Genomic DNA, 21,295 nt, shown 5'->3' on the forward strand with positions numbered 1-21,295 from the left:
CCTCCAAACCTGCCTCCAAAATCGATGCGTACTCATTTACTCACATGTTGTGTATGTAAGCCATTCAGCTGAAATACAGATTGCATCTTAAACCTTCCATATTTTCAACATTTTATTGTTTAGCTTTGCCATAAACTGTCAGCTTATTAATAAATGCCAGTTTGAGTATCGAGACCAGACACCGAGGGAAGCGAAACTTGAAAAGCAGTTTCAAAATGAGCCTGTGAGAAACATCTTTGACTAATAGCTCTGAATAGTTTCTCTTGTCATGACATGAGGGATAATTATGACCAGCATTTCATACTGCAGTTGTGCTAACTTGCCTCTTTTCATATGCACAAACTTCATTTCAAGCCAAGAGTTCAGACAGTCTTGTTCCTCGCAGTGGTGGAAAAGTACTGTACTTACATGCAAATTTGAACTTCTACATGAGTGTTTTTATGAGTTACTTCTACTATTTATTTAAATGCTATAAATACTACAACCCCAATTCCAGAAAAGTTGGGATGCTATGTAAAACATAAAGAGAACAGAAAGTGATAGTTTGCGAATTCTTTTTGACATTAAATAAACATTAATTAAATTAACACAGTACAAAGACAATTTATTTAATATTTTACCTCATCAGCTTCTTTGATTTCTGAAAATACATCCTTGATAACACGTTTCAAATAAGTTCGCTCAGGAGCAACTAAAGACTGGGAAAGTTGTAGAAAAACACCTGTTCCACCTGGAACATCCCACAGGTAAACAGGTTCATTGGTAACAGGTGATAGTATCATGATTGGGTATTAAAGGGGCATCCTGGAAAGGCTCGCAAAGGATGGAGCGACAAAGGACATTACTACATGAGCTCAGGAACACTTTGTAAGACTGTTGTCAGTTATTACAGTTTGTTAGAAATGACTGACTTGTCACAGTATTTCTGTCGTGTCTTACGGCCACTTGAACTTAATTAAATAACTCGAAGACTTCCCCAAACACTGCATGGTTGATGCAACACTTCTTGGTTTGTGGGACCAAACCTTGTGAAACCGGTGTGTCCGGTATGCTTGTGAGGACAGCACATGAGCTTCAGCTGATGCCAAGAGACCACAAGCATGATTCACCTCTGTGAAAAGAGGTCTGAATCGAGGTTGTTTTGGAGCCCCCACACCTTCAACACTTGGCCAGTGTTCCCTGATGCCTAGTGATGATTGGCTGACAACCCTGTGGGTGGATCAGGAGAAAAGCAAACATTGCCACAGGCTTTGCCACTCTGTGCCTGTATCTGTCGACTGCCTACAGTTCACTTTAGGCTCGGGTCGCATACCCTCTCCCAACCCCACAGTCCATCCGGCGGGCCACTTTCTTTCTCCACGCAGCCATGAGGACCACTGTGGCCACCGTTGTCATGGTGATGTTGTGCATGATGATGGCACAGGCAGACGTGAAGCCCCAGAGAGATTTCAGCCTGCAGAGGGTAAGATAGACACACACATCTGGCTCTATAATTTAATTTTTTAAGTATGAATGTGTTTGAATCACTTTCATTTGAGGCGCCATTATTGTCTGTTGTTGTCTATCAAGTGAGGGAACGCTGTGTTCTGTGTGTGTGTGTGTGTGTGTGTGTGTGTGTGTGTGTGTGTGTGTGTGTGTGTGTGTGTGTGTGTGTGTGTGTGTGTGTGTGTGTGTGTACTTGTACATCTATCTTGGTGAGAACCAATCTGAGTTTTTGAGGAAAGGGCTGTTTGAGGGTAAAGATTTGATTTGAAGAGTTAGGATATGTTAGTGTTTGGCGTCAGACATTTAGCAGTAATGATTAAGGTTTGGATAAGGGGCTGGGGAATGCATTAGGTCAATGAGGGTCCTCACAAGTATAAAAGTGCGTGTGTGTGTGTGCACGTAGTCAAAGTTTGAGAACAGCTATTCAGTTGGTGACCCAAAACAAACAATTATGGGTCTAAGTCTTGCTTCCTTGCCAATTGTTAAGATTAATACATTTGCGAATCCTTATTTTCCTGGTTTCCTCACACACAAAAGGTTGGGAGGGGTCAGTTGGATGTTTCCCACAGTAAATACATCATGAGAAATATATTCGAAAGGAAGATCCTCATTTGTTTCCTGTGTCTGTGTTGATAACCGACTGGATTTAGCCCCGAAGCATTTTAAGGATCCTTGTCCCTCTGTATTCTCAACAGGTCAGGTACTTGCTAATCTGGTTTGACTTAATGTAAAATACTGGATAACATCCAGCCAGAAACGCTATAATTTCCATGTCTGCTTTTCTATCTACAATGCCAAAGGCGGCTCAAAGAATATGCAGCAGCAGGTAAAATGGCTTTCAGACAGCAGCATGCAGACACATGCAGGAGCCAGGATGCTCCATCAGAATTCAACATTCACACTCCCTCCATCAGTCACTGTTCAAAGGATGTGCAGATATGAGGAAATGCTCTGGTTCGCAGCAGCGTTTGTAACATGGTACAAATACAGTTTTCATGTATTCCCACTGGGGCCCTTTATGCTAAAAATGTAAGCACTAAAAATACATGTTTCTATAAAAAACACGGACACAAAATGGCACATGTTCCATAAAGAAAGAAAATATTTTTCTCCAATGCCTGTGCTTGGTGATAAACTGTAACTTAATGACTGGAAAAAAGTTGCAATGCACATTAAAGGCAACGTCTGGTGATATTCTATATTTTTCTTATAAACAACAAATCTCTGATTAAAAAGACCAAAACCATCGATGAATTGATGGCACTGGCAGGTATTGCATGCAAAGCCTTGCCAAAGACCTCCATCTTGGTCCAAAAGCTATTAAAAACACATGAGCTGACATGTTACTTCATCTCGATAAACACACTGTTTTTATTCAGGGTAAAGCTCACATAAAACCTTCACTGCTTCCTTAAATACTCACCCGTGCACCGAGTCCACAGCTGAAAATAGTCAGCCCCCACACGCTATTTACTCAGGTCTGAGTTACCTTAGTTAAAACTACTGTGCTGTTTATGGAAACTATATATATATGTATGTGACCTGTTTTCAAAGCTTTATGTCGTCAGTAGAAACCATTGGTAGGCAGGTCATAAGGTATTGACAGTGAGAATAATCTTGCATATTTCCAGCCGCATCATATGTCAAATTGATTTTGTGCGCCTATGTGTGTGTGTTTAGTTTGCAGGGAAATGGTACCGGGTGGGCCTGGCCTACGACTCTCCAAGTTTTGTCCCCTACAGAGACAAACTGAAGGCCTCCATGGGCATCGTCACAGCACTGCCGAACGGCAACGTCAACCTCACCATGTGGGATGCCACGTGAGTACACGTCTGCATAAATTGGTGGCTACAAAAATGTTTGTTCTAGTCAAAGAAGGGAGGAAAAAACAGGCCAAAGAAACTGCGTCTCCTCTGTGTGCTTCAGGCCTTTAGGTTGTCAGAGTAAGGTGTACCAGTATGAGAAGACCAATGTAGCCGGACAGTTCACCTACTTCAGCACACGTAAGTCTCTGCTCACTCTGACTTGTCACCTTTCCAAGAGAGAAGAGAGATGTTGTTTTAGTAAGATCTGTGATTTACTTTTTCCATGACAATGTAAATATTTGACTGGCACTCACTGAGTGAACCGCAGCAGAGGAGCAAGTTTAAAATCTGGATCTGCGACGGGGCGAGCAAACAACCACAACAAGCACACAGATGGAAGCCACAGTGCTCAGGCAGGACATGTGACAAGTATTAAAGTCAAGGTTTAAACCATTTATTGCAGAAATATGCATTTAGGTTTGTGTGTGCAGAGAAGGAGCTGGTCAGCAGCAGTGTGGCAGCAATGATGCAGAGTTCAGCGTTGTTGTATGCAGACTGAATGAGCACCAAATGTTTCCAAGAGAGGTCATGGTCATAATTGATTGGAGGAACATGTGACTATAAAATGGCCTGCCTGAACTACTATCAGTCTCTGTAAGAGGAAGAGCTGAGCACCAGATATTATTTATTTATTGCAGATTGTTTAAGGCATTTTCATTCAGATTCAACCCCAGTTCGAGAAAAGTTTGGACGCTGTGTAAAGCATTAATTAAACAGAACGTGATGATACGCTAATCCTTTTTGACATATACTCAATTGAAAACATTGTGCTGGTTTCTGTCTGACAATTTCATCTTAAATCACAAAAGTGAGTACAGTGCACAGTGTCACTCACGTGGGTTTCTCTTCATTCTCATATTTCTCTGAAAGTCAACACTTCTGTGTTTTCTGTCAGGCCATAACATGGTGAAGGACATCACAGTGGTGGACACAAACTACACTGACTACGCTTTGGTTCTCAAACACAAGGTTTTTAACAGAGAGTACACACAGGTGGCACTTTACGGTGAGGCGCACACGTTCACATACACATTTTTTACATTACATCTAAACGTGAGCCAATGTGAGCCAGCATTTGTCTGTGTACTTGTTTGCAGGTCGCTCTCAAAGCGTCAGAAATAATGTCATTCAGAGGTTTAAAGCCTTTGCCTTGTCCCAGGGCTTCTCCAGAGAATCTATTCTGACTCCACCTCCTGCAGGTAAAACAGAGGAAACACACAAGCAGTGTATCTACACACGTGCAGTATACATATACACATGCACGCACAGATAATTGGGGCAGCTAAATGAGTTTCTTCATTGTTGTCTCTATCGTTTTTTGCTAACAGAAAACTGCCCACCAGCAACATCTGGACATTAGGTGAGTCTTTTTATTTTATTTTTTCCAACAAAATGTGAAAACCAGGGGAGTTACTTGTATATTCAGGTGTGTAGGTAACATCAGTCCAACAAATCTTCAGTGTAAATGACTTTCTGTTGCCCCCTGTAGGCTCACTGATGTACCTGAGAGGAGGGTGGCAGCGTTTTCTGATGAGCTTCCTCACCTGTTCCCAGCATTTACTATGAAGGCCGAAGAACTCTCCTCCATCGCTCTGGCTACAAAGATGATAAATGGCAAATATTGCTGATGAAATGTACTCAACACCATCTTCCCCTATGCAGTCATAATAAACAATATTGACCTCCAAGTTATTTAAATCCTTTCTCTTTTTATTTTTTCTCCTGATCACAAAACACCACAAAAAAACTTTACGGTAAACATTTTTTGTTGTGGTGGCCTCTTTTTTTCCTTTCATCAAATTGTTCATATAAAATCTTTGGATTAAATTCTGTGTTTTAAATGTTCTCCTGAACCTCCTGAATATAATCAACTGGGCTGTTTCTACTGTGTTGACACACTTAAATAAACAGTATTAACCTCCAGTCTGAGTGCAGGAGCATGTTTGTGTGTGTGTGTGTGTGTGTGTGTGTGTGTGTGTGTGTGTGTGTGTGTGTGTGTGTGTGTGCGTGCGTGCGTGCGTGCGTGCGTGCGTGCGCGCGCGGGTATGATTTGCTGTTTGTACTGTGTACATCTGTGTGTATCTGTTGCGCAGTGCTGTAGTTCACATATGAACACCAGGAGGCAGATGCTACACATCTGTATGTTTTTCTTGTGAACCAGACTTCATTGCTCTCTGATGTGCCACCTATTGCTAGCTAAAGCTAAAGCTAACTATGTAACCTGATATCACATAACCTATAATACACAAATGATTTTAAGTTATTAGGTTAAAAAACGTTGGCTTTGGTGCCCCCTGTGGCCGTGTCAGACAGCAATCCAGCCTTGTCCATACTAATTATCAGCTGTTAAATTATCACATGTATTGATTGGTTGTTTGTTTTAGCTTCAGATTCTGAAGTCCAGTGCTGTTAGCTGATTAAATGAACCAACAAACACACGGTCACATGGACACTCTTCGGTGCACACACACAGGCCAAGATAGTATAAGACACAAGCAGAACTTTGTTAGATTAATATATTTTGCACTGTTGTGGGACGACATTATTCTCAAAACCAGTTTGACCCCGAGAGGCTGGCAGGATGCAGAGAACATGGAGTCTGGTGTCTCTGCTGGTTCTGGGGTCAGCCTGGACCCTGCAAACCACCCCTGTGGTCCCAGAACCTCTTATCCCCACACAGGAGAACTTTGACCTGGTCAGGGTGAGTAGCTGAAATACAGGTTTTATTATTTAATTTGTTTATTCTATGATTAATATTATGCCATTTTTCTTGCCTTAAAATTCTTTATTAAGGACCCCCTTTGTGTCCCTTGATAAACCCTAATCCTATTGTAACTGCCTTTTAAAAAAAATCAAACATGAATTTATTAGGTTTAATTATAAGTTTTGAGATCAGCACATCAATCCACATACAAATACTTTGCAGTCAAGTACATGTTTCGCTGTCTCTTCCAGTTCATGGGGAGGTGGTTTGAGCTAGCAGTGGTTTCTACTTGTCCTCACTACATGCAGCGTAAGAGTGGAAACCCTGTCATTGTAGCACTGGAGCTGCAGCACGTTGCCTCTGAGGGAAACTTCACAATGACGGCCACTAGTTTCAGGTCAGACTTGCATGCATTCTAGCTGACACACAGTTTAAAGTATTCAGTGTCCATGTGAGTGTGTGTGTCTGTAGGAACGGCACGTGTAAGGAAACGTCTACAGATTATGGTTCAACCGACACTCCAGGGCGATTCTTCCACCATGTTGCAAGTACGTCCCTCCAGCTTCCTTCCTCTCGCCATCCTCTTCATCTAATTGTATATTCTGTTCCTTTCGCACCACAATAAGAAGGTTTTTGCAATGTTAAAAGGAAAAGCAGCCATCTCCAGCGACCACTAATCCACCACTAATATGTGTTTACAAATCTGCCATGCAATGTACTGTGAACACTTTCCTTTCTGCAGGGTTTGGAGCAGATGTTGATTCCTTCGTGGTTCATACCAATTATGATGAGTATGCAATGGTGCTTCAGCTGAGCACAGAGAAACCATCAGGAAATAAAACCACCATAGCCAAGCTTTATGGTGAGTGAGACTGTTTGGATCCATCAGTATGTTTGTTTGTCAGGCTTTTGTATGAATGCAGTTCTGCCCCCTCAGGTCGAGCTATGAATGTGACGGCTGCTGTGCTGGACGACTTCAAAACAGTGGTCAGACAGCATGGAATGAGTGACGAGACAATCATCATGAACCAGAATAAAGGTACAAGCAGGAAAACAGGAAAAGCACAGGTGTAACTAATTCCAAAAATGATGAATGCATTTCCATTTTGGTATGAAAATTGCATTAAGTTTGAAACATGAAGGAGGCAAATCATGAAAAACACAATCCAACTCTCCATATTGTTGTCTTCTCAGTGTGCTCCAGATGAGCAGGTGACAAAGCCTCGGGTACGTGCTTCACACTGTTATGTGCTCAAATGACGTTCAGATACTGAATACCTAATGTGGGGACCTTGTATGCATGTCTGAATTTGCTTCCCAATAGGTCCTATTTTCATCTGCACAAGAGCAGGATGCTGGTGATATTTGCCCAGGTGAGAGGACAAGTGACTCATCATTTAAAGGCCACATTACATAAACACTGATCTTCCTCTTTCGATTAAAAAAAAAAAAAAAAAAAAAAAAAAAAAAATCCACTCATTATACACTGACTCAGGCACCCACACGTCACATGTGGTAGCCTGTGGGAAAAGCAGTGCAAAGCTATGACCTATCAAGGGTTTTTTGTTCCCATATATTCAATGTTATTGGCATTTTAGTCTACTTTTTGGGATACATTTGGCCTTTATCAGACAGTGTCATCGCTGGCATTTTAGGAACTATTACAGGCTTTTTCATGCAAGCCTTTATTTTAGATCCTCACTCTGGCTCTAAGGCATGCAGCTGTGTGCATACAAAAAAAAAAAAAAATCAAACACATTGTGTTTCTGTCCAGTTTTAGCATATATCAGTAACTGTTTGTTCACTGTTACAGGGTGAGGGATCATGTGGAACTGAAGAGGGGGATCATCACACAAACAGTCACCAGACGTCACGTTGTCACACCATTAATGCACTGATGGTGGAAAACATTTTCTTCAGCAGATAAAATGACACTCTACTGACTTCCTGTGGTTACAGTACATATTTTATGAATACTACATGTCAGTACTTTTAGCATGGTATTTGAAAGGCTTGCTATGTTAAAATTATTTGCTGATTTGCAAATGAAGTCATTCAGTGTTTATCTGAGTGCATTTAACCTTTGAGTGCTCAAACTGCACACTGCAAAAAGTTTTGAAACACTGTTGAGACTGTGTTGGTTGTCGAATGTCACTTTTCAAACATTAAATAAAGACAATAAAAGAAAGGAAGAGAGAAAAACTTTAACTCAAACACCAAACCATTAAGGAATCTGTAGCTTTCTATAATTAGTGCTTTATTGTTTATCAGGGACCAATTCATCCCCCCCTTATAATGAAATAAATAGTTATGAGCAGTTGGATCTGTTGGTTGGAGTTAGCATTCTGATTCAAAATAATATATTGTCACAGATTATGCATGTTTTATTTAATCATGGACAAAACTGTGCTGAGGTGCCTCTAATGCAGAATAGACAGAAAGCAGTAGCTGAGGTCTGAGGTGAATATGCATGGGAAGTCTTGATTAATGTCATTCAAAAGCTAATTAGCTTTCTCTAAGCTTTCTGTGCATGTATGCAACATAATACACAATACAGGATAAAATTTTATGTGGCCGTTACTCATTAGTCTGTCTGGTCAGAACATGCATTGATCGGTTGATTTTGCCAAAACTCTGGAGTCCAATGTTTAAATGGTCAGCTGCCAGGAAAGTCAGAGCACAGAGAGAGACAGAGGAGCAGAACTTTGCTCTTTTACTTGTTTGTTTTTTGCTTTGCTGTGGGAGTGAGTGCATTCACTGCACACAATGCACAGGTCAATGCCCTGTCCCCCTTTGAGAGGGAGTGTAAGAAACTGTTGGGTAACGAGGTGGCCCCCTTCCTGGGATCCAGTTTCAGATTTCAGAAACAAGCAGGCAGACAGGCCGATAGGATGCAGAAAGCGGTGTTTCTCGTTTCCCTGCTGGTCCTGGGGTGGAGCTGGACCCTCCAGGGCCTGCCTGTACTCTCAGAACCTCTCTACACCACGCAGGAGAACTTTGATATCACCCAGGTGAGCAACCTGACTTCTGAAGTCTTTCATGTTATTTTTCCTGTTTTATGTGTAACGTTCTGTTGCAGATTCAGTGTAAAAAGGTAAAAGGCAGCAATGCAGAAATGCACTTCGTTGTGTTCTCTGTTCCAGCCGTTCCTTTCTGTCTTTAGGTGAAAACCTTTTTGATAATAAAATGTTCCATCATGCGGGCAGTGTAAAGTTTTATATATTATTACCTGAAAATACATATCCCGAATAGAGGATAAAACCTCTAATGACCTTTATGCATTTTATACAGTTTAGGATAGAGACAAATAGTCAAATATGTGTTCATTAAATACACATAAGTAAGTATTACATCGTCTGCATAAAGGGGGATTTTGTGTCCTGTGTCTCGAATGGCCAAAGGTTTTTTATTGTGAGGTTCATTGTAGTGAGCTCTTCAAAGGGCTTGATATCTATCATAAACTGCAGAGAATATGACAAAATATTTCAAACTCTTGGATTTTTTTCTCTGATTTTATTTCTTATGCATTACTGGTCTAAGCATTCATTTTTAAAAATATTTTCAATGTGTAACACCTTTATTTTTATAGCACTTCGTAAATGTGCTTTGAAATAAACTGGGTTTAACTTCTTTATGTTTTTGGTCTGGTGTACTGAGCCAACAGTACCTATTTCAATTATAGATTTTATCTGCATTATGTCAGTAAAATATAAGTAGATCTTTTTTACCCCTTTCTAACAGTTTTTGGGAACCTGGTATGATGTTGCTGTGGCAACAACATGTACCCATATGCTCAGTCAAAAGAGAGACGCAGCCATCGGTAAATTGGTACTGCAGAGCAGCACCACTGAGGGCAAACTCAAGTCCACCCGAACTGTACTCAGGTGTGTAAGCGCATACACCAGACGTTTACACACACACACACACACACACACACACACACACACACACACACACACACACACACACACACACAGATTAATGCACAAAAATGCGTCAAAATACATGTTTGTGAAAGTTAGACATTTTTTCTCATCAGTCACATTGAAATGAGAAAATGTATTCAATAAATGATCATCTTCAACACTTTTTAAACTTTGACTCTTTAAACATTTTCATCCTGTGAGATATCAGGAAAAACAAACATGAAGGTTTAATGAACAGTCAAATGTGTTTATTTTGTAAATCACAATGAAGATATATTGAAGCACTTTTATTGAAGTAAGATTTTGAATGTAGCACTTTTACTTGGAGCTGAGTATTTCTACATTATTGTATTACTTAAAATTCAAGGCTGACAGTGTTTTAAGGTTATCTGATATGTTCTGCACAGATTTAAACAGCAGCTCCATTATTTTTTTTGTGTGTGTGCACGTGCAGACATGGAAAATGTAAGGAGATGTCTGGGGACTATGAACTGACCTCCACACCAGGACGATTCTTCTACCACATTGCTAGTATGTCTCTCTGTCTCTGTCTCTGTCTCTCTCTCTCTCTCTCTCTCTCTCTCTCTCTCTCTCTCTCTCTCTCTTTATCTCCCTCTGTACAATCAATACATTCTGAAGAGCTGGGAGTCAGAATAGATTGATATGATAGACTATATCTCTCCTTATTCTTTCAACAGGGTGGAGGGCAGACGTGGATGCGTACGTGGTTTACACCAACTACAATGAGTATGCGATAGTGATAATGAGCAAACAGAAGTCATCAGGGAACAAGAGCACTTCAGTTAAGCTTTACAGTGAGTGGACGCTCGCTACAAATGCACTGGAACATTTCATTATGATCTTTACTTCTTGTTGTTATTATTGTAGAAAGTTCCATTTCAGCTTTGACTCTGTTAAAAGAAGCAGTTTTTCAGTGGCATGTCAGGCCCAAGTGATTTTGGTGAATCCGAACACATGCTTGTACCTCAAACCCTTGACACCATGTCGGAGTTTTAGTTTACATCTGCTTTGTCTTCATGACTCTGTCTTCTTCAGGTCGAACTAAGACTGTGAGAGCCTCAGTGCTGGAGGACTTCAAAACACTGGCCAGAGAACAGGGAATGAGCAACGACAATATTATCACTAAGAAGGACAAGGGTACAACACAGACACACACATACTAAGTAAACATTCAGACAATATTTCTTTATTTATTTTATTTATTTATTCCAATCAATCAACATAGATCGGAAATTGGAATAGATAGATAGATAGATAGATAGATAGATAGATAGATAGATAGATAGATAGATAGATAGATAGATAGATAGATAGATAGATAGATAGATAGATAGATAGATAGATAGATAGATAGATAGATAGATGCTAATTATTTGAGCATCAATAATCCTGATATTTTAAACAACCTATTGGTGTGTTCCCTGTAATCAACATTATGAAATATTCTTATTGCTCTTTTCTGTAATAAAAACAATGGTTTTATGGTATTCTTATATGTGTTACCCCAAATTTCAATGCAATAACTAAGATATTGTAAAATAATAGAACAATACAAAATCCTCATTGCGTTGTAATTAAATACTTTTTTGCTTTCCCTAAAACATAAATATTCTTAGACACCTTTTTTTGTATATAAGCAAAATGTGGTTTCCATGATAACTTATTGTCCAAGACTACACTCAAAAAAAACCCCATTTCTATCACCATTTCTATTGAAACTCCATCAATAGACAATGATACGTCCTCATCCATTTTTCTATTTGTAAACACAATAAACTTAGTTTTACTCCAGTTAACTGTTATTATGTATTCTTTAAGTTTATCATTTCATTTTCCATTTTTGCTACTAATGTTTTTAAATTATCATCTGAACACAGAAAGGGTGTGTCATCCGCAAAAAGAACAAACTGCAACAATTTTGACACGTCACATACATCATTAATATACAAAATAAATAACTTTGGTCCTAACACTGAACCTTGAGGCACTCCATATTCAATGTTTAAGCATTTAGATGTTTCCCCAGCAAGTTGCACACATTGTTTTCGGTTTCCGATGTAGCTTTTACCTATTTGACTGAAGATACATGGAGAGAGATGTTAATATGTCCCTTCAGAAAACAGTTCAGATCTTTATTGTCTACCAAGAGGAAACGTATAACAAAAACACTAGCGAATGGTGAATGGCTGTCTGTATGACGTGTTTTCATTTCATCTCTGTGCAGGTGACTGTGTTCCTGGAGAGCCGGCGGCAGAGCCAGCAGCTCAGACTGTGCCTCAGGTCCTCAAAATATATTCATTAATATAGCCTATTATGCATGCTAACATTTCCATTAAAACACAATAGAAACAAATTTGATACATATATTTAGAATGCAACTGTACAAAATGTATTTTTGAGCTGTGTTGCTGTCTGAAAGGGTTTTGAAATAGGAATAGGGGAATATTTGGTGTTCAGGCTTTGTATATCTGTGACACAGCGGAGAAAGAGGAATGTGCTGCCCTCGTTGCCTGCTGCAGACGTGGATGGTTCTGGTGATGATGCGCCTCTTTTCAATGGAACTGGTAGGTGATCAGCTTAGATATTATTGTACATTCATGAATATGAATGTGTTATGTTAAATAGAAGATAAGCGATCCTGACTCTGATGTTGCAGCTAATGGGTATCTATCCTTCCTTGTGCTATCCCTCTCCCTCATAGAGTCCTGTGAAGCAGCACCAGAAACAGGACCATGTTTCGGGATGCACCACCGGTACTTCTACAACTCCTCCTCGATGAGCTGTGAACTCTTCAAGTATGGAGGGTGTCTGGGCAACCAGAACAACTTTGAAAATGAGAGAGAGTGTCTGCAGCGATGTCGCACTGAAGGTAAGGAGTGAGATATGAAAATATAATACCTGCCTATAATTATACAGTAATTTGCAGCATCAATGTTTTTGCCCATTGGAAATGGATACAAATATTAACACTCCGCTGTTCTGTCTCCCCAGCTGTGTGCCGTCTTCCTATGGCAGCCCAACCCTGCACAGGTCAGCCACCCATCTGGGCCTTTGACTCCACCGCCGGTCTGTGTGTGGCCTACAAAATGGGCTTCTGCCAGGCCAACGCCAACAAGTTCTACAGCAGGGCCGAGTGTGAGGAGTACTGCGGGGTGGTGAAAGATGGTGAGATGATAAAGGAGAAATACAGAACAGGGACATTTGATGAAGGCCTGTACAGCTGTTTGTGTTCATGCAAATGAAGTACTAAATCTCCATACACACATAATTAAAGTATTTAATGTATTTTTGGTCTTTTACAGATGCAGAACTCCTGAGGGCTAACTGAGTGAGACGAGGAAATATTGCTCATCTGAACTCAGAGATGAAACATGAACTAGCATCACATAAAATATGTGAAGTTATATCACAATAGATTACCAATAAAACAAGACATTACTCTGCTTGACTGGTGTTATTTGTTATTATTATTCTTTTTTTTTCTTTTTCTTTTTTTTTACTGTTCATAGGATTCCCTTTGACACAGTTGCTTCCTGGAGTGCATTAATACATATTTACGTATTTCATACAAAGGCTGGACATGATTAGCAATTGGACTAAATGTATTCGTTAACAGTTTAACGCCACAATATTCTAGCGGCCCACTCGCAGAATTATTTACTGCTCCGGCACCTCAAAGCAAGGATTGCAGCGATAATAGCGCTATTACACTCAATCTGTGATAAGTGGCGAGTAATAAATATGGTAAATGTCCTCCATTTAAGAATATATACCAAAATATAGGTATAAATATCTTAATACATGCATATAGAGGGCAAAACTTAGGATATATGATATAAATATATAAATATAGACATTCATGTAGATAACTAATTGGCTTTTTTGGGAGAATAACTAAATACACCATTAGAGAAAACATGAAAATATTCAGTTTCTTTGGTATTTGGTACTTGGACTAGTATACGGCTTTATGCTGTGGCCCAATTGTGTATTCCAGCTAATAGATCCCACACGTCAGGGAAGACTGACCATCTTGCATAGCGGGCATTTAGGGCCGATAGTCGGCCACTTTTTTTTTTATCTTAAATATTGGTCTGACCGGCCCATAATACCAGACGGTCGATCAGCGGCCCCATCACATGGTTAAACACCAACCCCTCTCGCTTTGGTCTAGCCGGCATAATGCAATCGAAAAAGAGAAAAAGAAAAAACAGTCAGTGCAAGAGTTTGTTCATAACCATCGACCGGCCCTCGACACACGTTGGTCTGCGGCCCATAGGTTATTAAATTCACTGACACTTGACGGGGCTCCTCTCGCCTAATCATATCATGAAACACTTCCCCTCATTTGCATCGGTAACGTAATCTGTTAGGATCTTCGAAAATGGAGAGAAAACGAAAAGGAGGTGCACAGAAACTGCGAGACCCGGGTAACTTACCCGGGACCGACCCAGAAATTTCCCGGGACTTTCTCGGGACCGACCCGGGATTTACCCGGGACTGACCCGGAAATTTCCCGGGACTTTCCCGGGACCGACCCGGAAATTTCCCGGGACATTGCCGGACCGACCCGGGAAAGTTCCGGGTTGGATCCCGGATAGGTACCGGTCCGGGTCAGATTCTGAAAAACTGATTCATACCTTTAATTCAAGCTGACTCGTCCCAGCTGTTATCATCATTATTATCATCAGTGTGTGTCCCGGGTCGGATCCCAGCCGGGTTGTTGATACTATTATTATTATCATTATTATCATTGTTATCATTGTTATCATTATTATCATTATTATTATTGGTGTGTGTGTGTGTGTGTGTGTGTGTGTGTGTGTGTGTGTGTGTGTGTGTGTGTGTGTGTGTGTGTCCCGTGTCGGATCCGGCCATTGTTGTTACTATTATTAGTGTGTGCTTGTCCCGGTTGGATCCGGGTCTGGTCCCGGGTCGGACCCGGGTAACTTACCCGGGACCGACCCGGAAATTTCCCGGGACTTTCCCGGGTCCGACCCGGAAATTTCCCGGGACTTTCCCGGGACCGACCCGGAAATTTCCGGGGACATTGCCGGGACCGACCCGGGTAAGTTCTAGACCGATTCGGGAAAGTTCCGGGTCGGATCCCGGGTCAGATGCTGAAAAACTGATTCATACCTTTAATTCAAGCTGACTCGGCCCAGCTGTTACCATCATTATTATCATCAGTGTGTGTCCCGGGTCGGATCCCGGCCCGGGTTGTTGTTGTTGTTATTATTAATACTATTATCATCATTAGTGTGTGTATCTCTGTGCGGCCCGGTACCAAATGGCCCACGGACCGGTACCAGTGCTGTACAGTATGTTTTGTGTAGAATTTAAATAATTTTAGTTTTAAAAACATTTGTCAGGGGTGATGATGAAGATACGGGTATGATGTATTGATATAAGGTGTCCTTAAATAGAGTGTCTCACCCTGAAGTGTGCAAAGTGCAGATACCTGCAGGGGGACCTTCTTCTGAAGTCCTCCAGGATCTGTCTGACGGGGACAGGGAACTGCACGCGGGGATGTGCGCCCTGCACTTCTTCTGACAGGACGCTCTCATCATAACGTACCAGTAGACGCGGAGATCCAGGTTTCCTGCTAAGGACGGCTCTTCATGTGTGCTGCTGCTGCTGCTGCTGCTGCTACAGTGCAGCATGCAGTATCTCACGCTGTCCCTAAGAAGCCGGTGCAAGCGCAAACTCAATTCCAAATAATGGATCGATTACGCCCACCTCTCTGCTGCGTTATAGTCCAAAGCCAATCCATACGCAGCCGTGAGGGGCATGAGCTCCTCCTTGGGGAAATTTCTTAAATTGTAGTTTTCATATTGTGCGGCTGACATAAAAACAAAGGTCCAACAAAGCAACAGCGCGTAGCCTCGCACGCAAAATTCAACCATGATAAGATAATATCCGACATATATTCTCCTGCTGGTAACTTTACTGTGTCTGTGTGGTGCTTCAGCAGACCACCACACAGACACGGTAAAGTTACCAGCAGGAGAATAAGCGCTTAGGGGTCTGTGGGAATTCCGGCATTGGGCCTTTGAGATGTACCGGCTCGGGTTTCTCAGTGGAGGCCAGGGACGGACTGACCATCTGGCATAGCGGGCATTTTCCCGGTGGCCCACGTGCTATTTGGATCGATAGTCGGCCACTTTTTATTTATTTTAAATATTCGTCTGACCAGCCCATAATACCCGACAGTCGATCAGCGGCCCCATCACATCGTTAAACACCAACCCCTTTCGCTTTGGTCTAGCCGGCGTAATGCATTCGGCAAAAAAAAAAAATCATCAATCATTCGCCCAATCATATCATGAAACACCTCTCTCTCTCTCTCTCTCTCTCTCTCTCTCTCTCTCTCGCTCTCTCAAACACACACACACACACACACACACACACACACACACACACACACACACACACACACACACACACTTCACTGACTTCACTTGCATCCCTTTTCCTTGGTAAGTTCACTGTTGATGTAGTGGAAAAGACACAGACGATCCTCTCATTCTCTTTCTATCTGTCACACACATACAGGATGATGTCTTTTTTTTTAAGGATTTGCCCAAGTCCACAGGCCTTCCTTATTCAGCACTGTCTGGAAAACAGTGATAATCAGATCAATCAACCATGTCTATTATTTCTCTTTCCCTTTCCCTCATTCATGTGTCATCATCCCTCTTAAGTTTTCTACACTGCTATTTTTATCTTGAAGACTGACCAATATTTAAATCTCTCTTGCTTTCTCTCTCAAACATACATACACAGTTGTTTGAGAGAGTTCAAAGTTCGTTCAGGAGTTCAGCTACATTCAACCTTTTGGACTGGGTTAGTTCACAATTTATTGAGTACTACTCTTGGAAGAGTTAGCATCTGATCCATCATTTCTCATCTCTATTCTCTCTCTTTCTATTTCTTCTTCCCTGAAACACATAGGTACACCCAATACGATGAATTCTGCTTAAAGATCCATTACTGTGATGGAGTGGTGGAGTGTACTTTTTTTTGTGGTGTTAATAAATTAGACTTTTTGGAAGTATTTAATGTGTCCACTCTCACTGATTCCTGTTAACTGGCTTTAAAGAGTTGCACAGTTGGTACACACATTCAAGAGACCGTAAAGACTGAAAAGGTGTGAGTTATCGAATGTGATGGGCTGGTATGGTCCAAAATGCCAGAGCCAATTTTTTGTCCCAGTCCGCCCCTGCCACGCGTAGTCATCTACAAGCATGTATTTGCAAAAAACACATATACAACATGTTCAAACTTCTATTACTCAGTGCCAGTAGCACTTACAGTGATTCTGCTGGGGTACAAGTTCAGAGTGTTACCTTTCAAAAGAGACCAAAACCACGCATGTACTCCAAATGGTTCAACAGCTATCAGTTTACTTTGGGTATGCCTTGAATAGACGTTTTAGGATCATCTTTACATTTTTACTGGACTGGTGAGGGGTTAGATACACCAGCCAAACCCTCACACCCTGAAACAAACTCTCTGAAAAACCACTGTTTATACAGACCCTCTTCATGTTCGCGTATGAATCCATTAATATACAAAGAAATTCACATGCACATGCAGCTGTGTGTGGGACCCCAAACAATGAAGGAATAGAGCCAATCTCATCATAACACAAGGATTATGTGGGGTTTTGCCATCTGTTTTGCCAGTGTTTTGCATTGACTGGGCATAACCAGGAGGGTGCAATATTGCTCTATTTACAGATGATTCACATGCATTTCACACAATCTCCATCACATGCCCACATATTTTATACAGTAAAAGACACAACAGATCCTCCTTCATTCGTGTGTCATGAGCTCATCTTCTTTCAGTCTGAATCTCTCTCCTTACTGCTCATGTTTTTGCTTCTATACAACAAATGAGTTGTTCAATGCAACAAAATCACCATATACCCTCACCACCACTGCGCTCTCTCTCTCTCTCTCTCTCTCTCTCTCTCTCTCTCTCTCTCTCTCTCTCTCTCTCTCTCTCTCTCTCTCTCTCTCTATCTTGTGAAGGAGCCAGGCTTCCTGGACTGAGTTCCCAGAGATCCCGGCTGCTGGCAATATAGAATGCTGGGAATATCCGGAGAGGAAGGGGAAGTGACATCACAGCGGTGACCTTCCGTACCAGGCCATATCACCTGGTGCTGGCTGGAGGAGAGCTACCAAACAAGTACACACACACACACACACATACACACACACACACACACACACACACACACACACTGAGATAACCAGAAGCACATTCAATGAGAAACTTTATTGACACACTTCAGTTTGCTTTCCAGGAGAAGAGAAAGAGAGGAGGAAAACTGCGAGCAAGTTCCCATGAAGAGAGAGAGGAAGCGAGCCAAGTGGTCATGCTGAAAACGTTCCAGTACCTTTGCACAGACCGGCTGAGCTGACCACATATTTGACAGGAAAATTCCCTCCACACACAAAACTCAGTCAGTCCCATAGTGTGTGGTGCCGTGCAAACCTGCTCCCTCCTGTTTAATAAAACACAGGGCTTGAATTAGTTTATCGCATTAAGAAAGGAGACAGTTAGGAGGATAAAAGCAGACTTCCATCCTCCCCGACTGTGCACAGTAGTGTCAATCCTGTCCATGTGAAGCTGAAGGCCTCCAGATTGTCCACCATCCTGTAATAAGCATGCTCCACCCTCGGCCAGACCTTAAGCAGTACACCTCAGGGTCCATATCCTTAAACCGCTTCTCTTAGCAGATATGAAACGTGGGCATTTTTTTCTCTGGGCACACATTTTTGACCAATCATGAATGACCAGTGGCAGAAAAATGAAAGTACACATGTAAAACAGACACATAATCAACATATATTTACATATGCACAGTACAGTTTTGAGGTACACTATGATATTTCCATTTTGTGCTATTAAATATCGTATTTTTGACACCACTACATTAATTTAAGAGCTGTGGTTCTAATTACTTTTCATAGTCAGATTTTACTTACAAACTATTTGATAAGTTTCAGAGTTATAAAAAGTAGTTAAAACTAGCTCCATCTGCACCAGCTACAACAGTAAAACACTGCTCACATACTAAAGCACTTGTATTAATAATAATCTTTTACTTTAGCAAAGGATGTCAGAAAAATAAATCCTCCACCAACACTAAAACAAAGTGAAAGTTGGAGAGAAAGAAAGAAGGAGTCCTTTAATGGCCAATCAGGAAGAGAGGGAGGAGGGAGGAGCAGAGGGGTGAGGATGGAGGGAAAGGGAGAGACAGAGTGTGTGTGGTGGAGACGTCATTATGCAGGATGACAAAAGGAGACGGGATTCTCTGGTCAGCTGCTGCTGCTGCTGCCACTGTCTATTGTCCTGCCGACAGAGGACCCCCCCCCCCCTCCACACAGACACACACACACACACACACACACACACACACACACACACACACACACACACACACACACACACACACACACACACACATTACTCTCATCTTATGTTGGACAGCATTTTCTTTCCTTCTTCAAGTTCAACTCTGCGTGGCCCACCAACTGGCAGCCCCCGACATTTAAAGACCCTCCGAATCCCCTCCCCTAAACCCCAGCTGTGTCACCCGAGTGTTTTCAGTCACTCTGAGATCGAACAGATGTTTTCTCCAGAAAGGCAGAATCCAGAAGAGGTTGCAAAGGCGTTCACATGGGGAAGCAAAGCACTAAAATACCCAAATACGACTCAAGTAGAAGTAAGATCAGGAGGAAAAGCTTGTGCTGAAAGCAACTGAAGTAAAATAAAAATAAATATTTGCTTTAAAGACGAGCTTTTACAAAGTGAATAAATCCTACAAAGTGATTTCTTTGCCCGTCAGTACTGTGGTGGCCAGCAGCTCCCCCATAAATCACTTTATGAGGGACAAGAGATTCATATAAAATGTTAATGGAATATCCATCTGAGTGTGTCAACACAGAATAATGGAAAACAAATATCAATACTTACTAAAGGGAGTTGCTACTCATTGTTTTACTAGCCCTAATAGACTAACAATACCTTTTGATATGTTAGCTTCGCAATCTAGTTTAAAAGCATTCTTTGAATTCCAAGCTAACATTATTTAAAGTATGTGCTGTTTATTAGCTAAGTAGTAGTCTGCCTAATCCAAACTCCACTTTAGAGAGTCGCTGATTTAAGACCTTTTTTTTTAAAAGAAAAAGTAGAAGTGCATGAAAAAGCTGCTCAATTAAACTAACGAGAGTGCTTGTAATTAGTTGTTTTCCACCCATTGAGATGTTTTATAAGAGGAGGTGATAAATTCAGCCAACTAATAGAAGCAGCTATGAATGAAGCCCCTTTCTTCCCTTTGTGTGTGCCGTGTGTATGTATGCGCCTCACGTAGTCGCTAAAGGTGCTGAGCTCTGCAACATCGTTTATATATGTCCGTGGTGTTTCTTCAGGCGCTGCGCAGTGTTGTTGAGTGCGTATCATGTTGAGTATCAGAATGTGTTGACATGTTTGCGTTCATGTGTACAGTCAGTGTGAGCTCCTAAATGTGTAAACGCACTTTCTCTCTGCGTCACTGAGCTCAAGTCAGTCCAGAGCACACGACCCTTGACCAACTGACCTCAAGAATATTCAGCCCTCCAGTGTCACTGCACAGTGTGTGAAACTCTGGGTCATTCTCCTTTGATTGGCCTCTCTTTGACACACTCACACACACACACACACACACACACACGTAGGGCGTATGACCACTCGGTGACACTTGCAGACAGACAGACACAATAGGAGACCCAGCGCATTCCTTTCCCCAGGTGGCTTAAAAGACGCAACCAGATCAATGGCCTAATGGGCTCCAAAGCAATGGCTGACAATCATTAACCCCCAGCGAGTGTCAGTTGCTCATAGCCCTGACCAGACAATTGTGTGATCACTGTGTGCTCATATGCACACTATTGTGTGAGGGGTTCTTCTGTCGTGTGGAGCTGGTTAACTGACGAGGGGGTCTAACTTAGGGCATGAGATGGTGAGGACATGTGTTGTCTTGACCTGAGAAAACTGTGGAAAACTGGACATTAGTATGTGCAAAAAAAGGTGTCCCATGCAGGTCTTTAGTACTCAAAAACAGTTTGGGAGTACTTGTACTTAACTTTGCCTGTTACTTTTTTTTTTACTTTTACATGAGTAAAAGATCTCAGTACATCTTCCTCCACTATTGTTGCTGAGTCACTCTAACTTTGTCTTCGAGAGAGATAGTTGTGACTTTGTGTTTTGAATCAACAAACTGAACAACAATCTTTTATCGC

At 41.5% G+C, this 21,295-nt stretch overlaps 3 protein-coding genes across 3 annotated transcripts; all 3 read left to right on the plus strand.

The window, feature by feature from the left end:
* The first annotated feature begins 1,259 nt into the window (after positions 1 to 1,259).
* On the plus strand, positions 1,260 to 5,272 carry ptgdsa (prostaglandin D2 synthase a). The gene is made up of 7 exons (XM_070989263.1): positions 1,260 to 1,462; positions 3,166 to 3,305; positions 3,412 to 3,488; positions 4,246 to 4,356; positions 4,448 to 4,549; positions 4,679 to 4,710; positions 4,840 to 5,272. The coding sequence occupies exons 1-6, from the start codon at positions 1,367 to 1,369 to the stop codon at positions 4,708 to 4,710; spliced, it is 558 nt and encodes a 185-aa protein (XP_070845364.1). The 5' UTR covers positions 1,260 to 1,366; the 3' UTR covers positions 4,840 to 5,272.
* A 659-nt stretch (positions 5,273 to 5,931) lies between these two features.
* On the plus strand, positions 5,932 to 7,322 carry LOC139348803 (protein AMBP-like). Its single transcript, XM_070989149.1, has 6 exons — positions 5,932 to 6,051; positions 6,306 to 6,451; positions 6,526 to 6,602; positions 6,797 to 6,916; positions 6,992 to 7,093; positions 7,249 to 7,322. Exons 1-6 carry the CDS (start codon positions 5,932 to 5,934, stop codon positions 7,260 to 7,262), a joined length of 579 nt encoding a protein of 192 aa, XP_070845250.1. The 3' UTR covers positions 7,263 to 7,322.
* A 1,596-nt stretch (positions 7,323 to 8,918) lies between these two features.
* On the plus strand, positions 8,919 to 13,445 carry LOC139348804 (protein AMBP-like). Its single transcript, XM_070989150.1, has 10 exons — positions 8,919 to 9,065; positions 9,796 to 9,938; positions 10,435 to 10,511; positions 10,679 to 10,795; positions 11,037 to 11,138; positions 12,226 to 12,281; positions 12,481 to 12,565; positions 12,703 to 12,870; positions 12,993 to 13,166; positions 13,304 to 13,445. The coding sequence occupies exons 1-10, from the start codon at positions 8,946 to 8,948 to the stop codon at positions 13,327 to 13,329; spliced, it is 1,068 nt and encodes a 355-aa protein (XP_070845251.1). The 5' UTR covers positions 8,919 to 8,945; the 3' UTR covers positions 13,330 to 13,445.
* The last annotated feature ends 7,850 nt before the right edge of the window (positions 13,446 to 21,295 follow it).

The sequence above is a fragment of the Chaetodon trifascialis genome, chromosome 20, assembly GCF_039877785.1.
Source record: "Chaetodon trifascialis isolate fChaTrf1 chromosome 20, fChaTrf1.hap1, whole genome shotgun sequence".
Classification (NCBI taxonomy): Eukaryota; Metazoa; Chordata; class Actinopteri; order Chaetodontiformes; family Chaetodontidae; genus Chaetodon; species Chaetodon trifascialis.